The sequence below is a fragment of the Morone saxatilis genome, unplaced genomic scaffold (genome assembly GCF_004916995.1).
Source record: "Morone saxatilis isolate NCDOM2014 unplaced genomic scaffold, NCSU_SB_2.0 Contig22, whole genome shotgun sequence".
Classification (NCBI taxonomy): Eukaryota; Metazoa; Chordata; class Actinopteri; family Moronidae; genus Morone; species Morone saxatilis.
Genome location: NW_023339785.1, coordinates 12,643,124 through 12,647,833, shown reverse-complemented (window position 1 = coordinate 12,647,833; position 4,710 = coordinate 12,643,124). Strand labels below are relative to the sequence as shown.

The 4,710-nt window shown below is 37.2% G+C and overlaps 1 protein-coding gene across 3 annotated transcripts in view; it reads left to right on the top strand.

Moving 5' to 3' along the window:
* Positions 1-339: 339 nt before the first annotated feature.
* The window catches only part of LOC118334013 (high-affinity choline transporter 1-like), a 7,329-nt gene continuing 2,958 nt past the window's right edge, over positions 340-4,710 (top strand). The window contains exons 1-4 of one of the 3 annotated variants that reach the window (XM_035669826.1): positions 340-376; positions 2,695-2,919; positions 3,964-4,077; positions 4,417-4,572. In XM_035669826.1, the coding sequence (XP_035525719.1) occupies positions 2,736-2,919; positions 3,964-4,077; positions 4,417-4,572 (454 nt within the window). In that variant the 5' untranslated portion in view covers positions 340-376; positions 2,695-2,735. The remainder of the gene's footprint in view (positions 377-2,694; positions 2,920-3,963; positions 4,078-4,416; positions 4,573-4,710) is intronic. The other 2 variants (XM_035669827.1, XM_035669828.1) reach the window with 2 other exon arrangements.

Here is a 4,710-nt window from a genome sequence, read left to right as displayed (position 1 = left end):
GGGGAGGGAGACAGGCAAGGGAGGGAACAGGCAGAGGGGAGGGAGACAGGAGAGGGGAGGGAGAACCATGCTGCATGAGGAGTCCTGCTTCTGCTGCTTGTTTTCTGTCTGGAAACAACCAGATTGGTTACCAGCTAAGGAAAAATTACACTTAAATGCCGAATACCATCATTTTTATTCTTCAGAATAACATTAGTATGATTTTATGGGCAGCAGCGAAGATATAAATGATATTTCAACCTCAGTTAATCTTATCAAGCCATGAGACAGGCAGAAGGGGAGGAGAAGCAGAGGGGAGGAGACAGGCAGAGGGGAGGGAGACAGCCTGCTTGAGGTCCATTATTCCTAGACAGCGAGCAGCACAAACAGCAGATTGGTAAGTGAAACCAGAGAGTGGAATATTCATTCATTTCACGCATCGTTTGTTTAAACCGGTTAAACAGTTTAACTAACTGCCAGCTAATGGCTCCTGTAACATATTTACACAGTTAGTCGTAATAGCCAGCTACGTTTGTGACATTAATCTGGCTGTAATAAACATCTACTTGAGGGAGCTGGTACTAGTAGATAAAACTGAGTGAGCAGAGGTGGAGTAACACTAAGCAAGTGCTTTTACTTACTAGTATTTAACGTAAATTAATGTATAGTTGTGAGTTTATTAATTTATCTGACTATTTACATTTATGTATGAATTTAACTCCACTAAACATTCAAGAGGCAAATATTGACTTTTACTCTTACTTTATTTGTAAGCTATAGTGTTTCTGTAGTTAATGTTGATTTTTTAGAGTAATGATTATAAGGAATCTATATGACGGAATATAACAGGGGATTCTGGTTTATCAACAGGTTGGCAACTACATTAAATTACCACATTATATTGTGTAGATAACAACCCATCCAACCAGCCGCCACTTTCAAAGCTGGTTGTACATATACCATGCATCAGTAATTAATATATGCAAAATACACTTTATTAATAAGGATACAATCAAATAAGTACATGCTTCACTAATTCATGTGTGAGTAACCACAAAAAGTCCATAGTATTCATGATACCATCACATTCGTTAATCATCACTGACACCACGCCTAAATTACTTAATATAATTTGTACCCTTAAATGTTCCCAGTACTTTTACTTTTGCTACTTTAGGTACTGGGCACTATACAACTTATATCATTGTTTAGTATAAATATTGTAGCTCCTGGGATGGGCATCGAAGGGCGGGATCCTGAATTTAAAGTCTATGTTGCTGCATGTTTCTGCAGTGTTTAAATGGAGTTATAATTTGAGTTAAGTGGGTGTCTTTCACATTCTTGTTAGAACTCGTTAATTATTAGCAGAGGTGTTGACTCATAAGTGTGGTTAGGTCACTATCACTGATGATGAGCTGGCGTTTTAGTATGAAGTTATTCTCTGCTGGTGCTGATAATAAATAACTGAGTTTTATCATGAGTTAACCGCAGATCGCCATTAATTTATTACTTTGGTAAATGCAAGACTTTACTTTGCTAACTGAAGTTTTTATATTGTGGTATTGCTACATTATACTTAAGTAAAGCAGTGATTCTGAAAGTGAGTGAGAGAGACCATCAGCTTCAATCTGTGCAGTAATTAATACAATGGCAGGATGTCCTGCAGGTCCTAAATACAAAATTAAATGTTTAATTATTTAAAAAAAATGTTTTTACAAAAAAAAAAAAATATTTTGATAGTAAGCATTTGTACCAAGTTCAAAAGGAAGCCTTTTACTTTCTTTTCTAAATGCAATATGATAAATCACCCATCATTAGTGACTTTACATGCAGTGTATGATGCACATGAATACGAGTAAGACCATAATTGTTGTTAAGACAAAGATAGTGGTGGTAACGTAAAGTTAAAATCAGAAATTATGCTTTTTGATTACCACGTTTTCCTGGAAATCTTGAAAAAGGATGCGTCAAAAAGGGAACCATATTTTTTAAATAAACATACAAAGTATCGATCTTGTCTTTATGGTAAAGTTGTATTCAAAATCATCCATTGAATGCGACTCCCTCCACACCTCCATATGTGACAAGAGTGACAATCTAAAGGAGGCAGTATCCCTTTGTCACTTGACACAGTTCCACATTTCTGGGTTCTGGGCGTAAGACAAATTGATAGTGTGGTGGCAACGATGGGTCCTTTTAAAATCATGTCCATTTTTTTTTTTTTTTTTTTTTTTGGATTTTCAGTGAAGTCTCACATCCCACTGCTTGCTTGGAATGGATGTAAGATATGAGAAGAGCGTTAAAGGGTATGCATATCAATAGTCTCTTGAACACCTTGGTGACATTACACTCATTGCACTGACATCCTTGCTAAACTGATCTGGAATCGTTATGCACAAGCTCACCCATCTGCATTCCGAACTTAACCTCTTGACTACATCCTCTGAATATCTGGTTTTATGTCTTTTTATCTCAGGTTGAACACAAATACCACACACACACCCTTGCACCCTATGTCTTGAAATGATCCGTGATTGGATAAAATATACATAATTGGCTTAGAGTTTTAAAGCTGAAAACTGAGGCCAGGGAGGTGCAGAAAAACAAAAACACTCTTTCAGTGTGAAAAAAAGTACAAACAAGGTTTTTTTTTCCCCAGAATAAAAACAGTATAACAGTCCTGTTTTTTTTTTTAAACACATAAATACAATTGAGGGAGCAACAGTCAGTCCATCAGTCTGTTAAGTTAGTCCACGATGAGCCTGAACGTCCCAGGACTGGTGGTGATGGTGTTCTTCTACCTGCTGGTGCTGGGCACCGGCATCTGGGCCTCCATGAAGTCCAAGCAGGTGCACAAAAACAGCCAGGCAGACCGGACAGAGGTCACTCTGCTGGGCAACAGAGGCATCAGCCTGGTGGTAGGAGTCTTCACCATGACAGGTGAGTGTGATAGGGGCAGTAAGTAAGTAGAACAAATTGTTTTGGGTAACATCTCGATTGACTAGATTTCGAAATTAAAACAATCGTCATAATTAGCCATATTTCAGTACATTTGAATTCCACTGTGATGTAAGTTGAATATTTACATATATAATTTATTACAATGTACATTATACACTCTGTGATGTCTCATACAGTTTTTAATTGGTAGAGGAAATTAAAGCCTTCCTTATTTTAGGGACTTTACCATTTCTCTATTGATTAGTTTGTAAGAACATCAAGAACATTGAGTATATATAATGGACAGAGATTCTGGGTCTGTGAAGTGAAGCCAACATAATGTCCTATACTTGTATTCTATGTAATGGACGACAGGGGGCAGCTCCATTGGCTGCTATAACCCACCTATAGCATGTAGTCTTACAGAGAAATGACCCGACTTCTCACTTGATTTATTAACTCAAGAAACAGTTTCCTAATGACTTTATCGCCTCAGTTGTTAGTTACAGGTCTTCTTCCATCCAGCATGATGTTAATTTAGTAAATTATGGTCCAGTTTAGAAAAAAAGCAGCTAGAGACAAGTTACTATTTAAAAATTGTTCAGAAATAATACAAGATTGTGTGTGACAAAAGTTCTGCATGGTGGAAAATATAGTGTAAACTGGGACCTAAACTGCATTGCGGGCTTTAAAAGTTTAATAATAGCAATAAAGATGTGGAATTTTTAATGTTGGTTGAAAAGCTGACCCTAAACTGAATTTCTAGCTTTAATTTGTATGAGGAGGTAGCTGAAGGAATATTAGTAGTTGGAAAAGTGGTAAAGAATGGGACAAAAAAAAAGTCAAATAAAGCTAATTTATGAAAGATGAAAAGATTAAAAATGTGTAAAATTTGGGAAAATTTTGTATTTCTCACAGGTCAGTTTAGCCTCAACAGAAGGTTACAATGTGATCAACGATGGTCGGTATGCTGCTGCAAATCTGTCTCACAAATATAGGGAATATTTATGTGTGTTTGTGTGTGCATATGCATGTTTCCTAAAGCTACATTCGTTGGAGGTGGCTTCATTGTTGGTCTGACAGAGGCAGTGTACACTCCAACCATGGGACTCACCTGGGCTGTCATGCCAGTAACAGCAGCCCTGTCTTTCATTATTGGTAAGACAGGTTTTCAGGTTTTCCCTCACTATGATATTGAATATTATATTTCCATTAGTAACATCACAGGTAGCTGTGACATCGCATACTGCGACCATCTCAGCTGAAATACTGATTTTGTATATATATGCGTGTATTAGTTGTTTGTGGACATGTCTTGAAAGACCTGAGGCTGTCAGCACAAAATAGTGAATACTTACATTTGCGTTTTTCAAATGTACATTAAAGGGGAACTCCACCATTTTACACATCAACGTCTGTTTACAGCTCTTGGACAAAATGGACAAAATGCAGGGATACATGCAGTGACACAAATCTGTCTCCCTCTGTGTGATTAAGGTGGACTCTTCTTTGCCAAGACAATGAGAGACCAAAAATATGTGACAATGATGGACCCGTTCCAGATCAAGTATGGAAATGTAATAAGTGGAGTTCTGTCTGTGGCACTGCTGATATCTGACATAATCTGGGTAACAGGAACTCTAATTGGTTTAGGTAAATGACAGTGATGTCACATTTTCCAATAATATACAGTAATTTGTACTTCCTGCCATTGTTTAGTATTGTAATGAAACCTGCCTTTGATTTGCTTGTAATTTACAGGTAAGAAACACGCATCTTGTCTTTGGGACA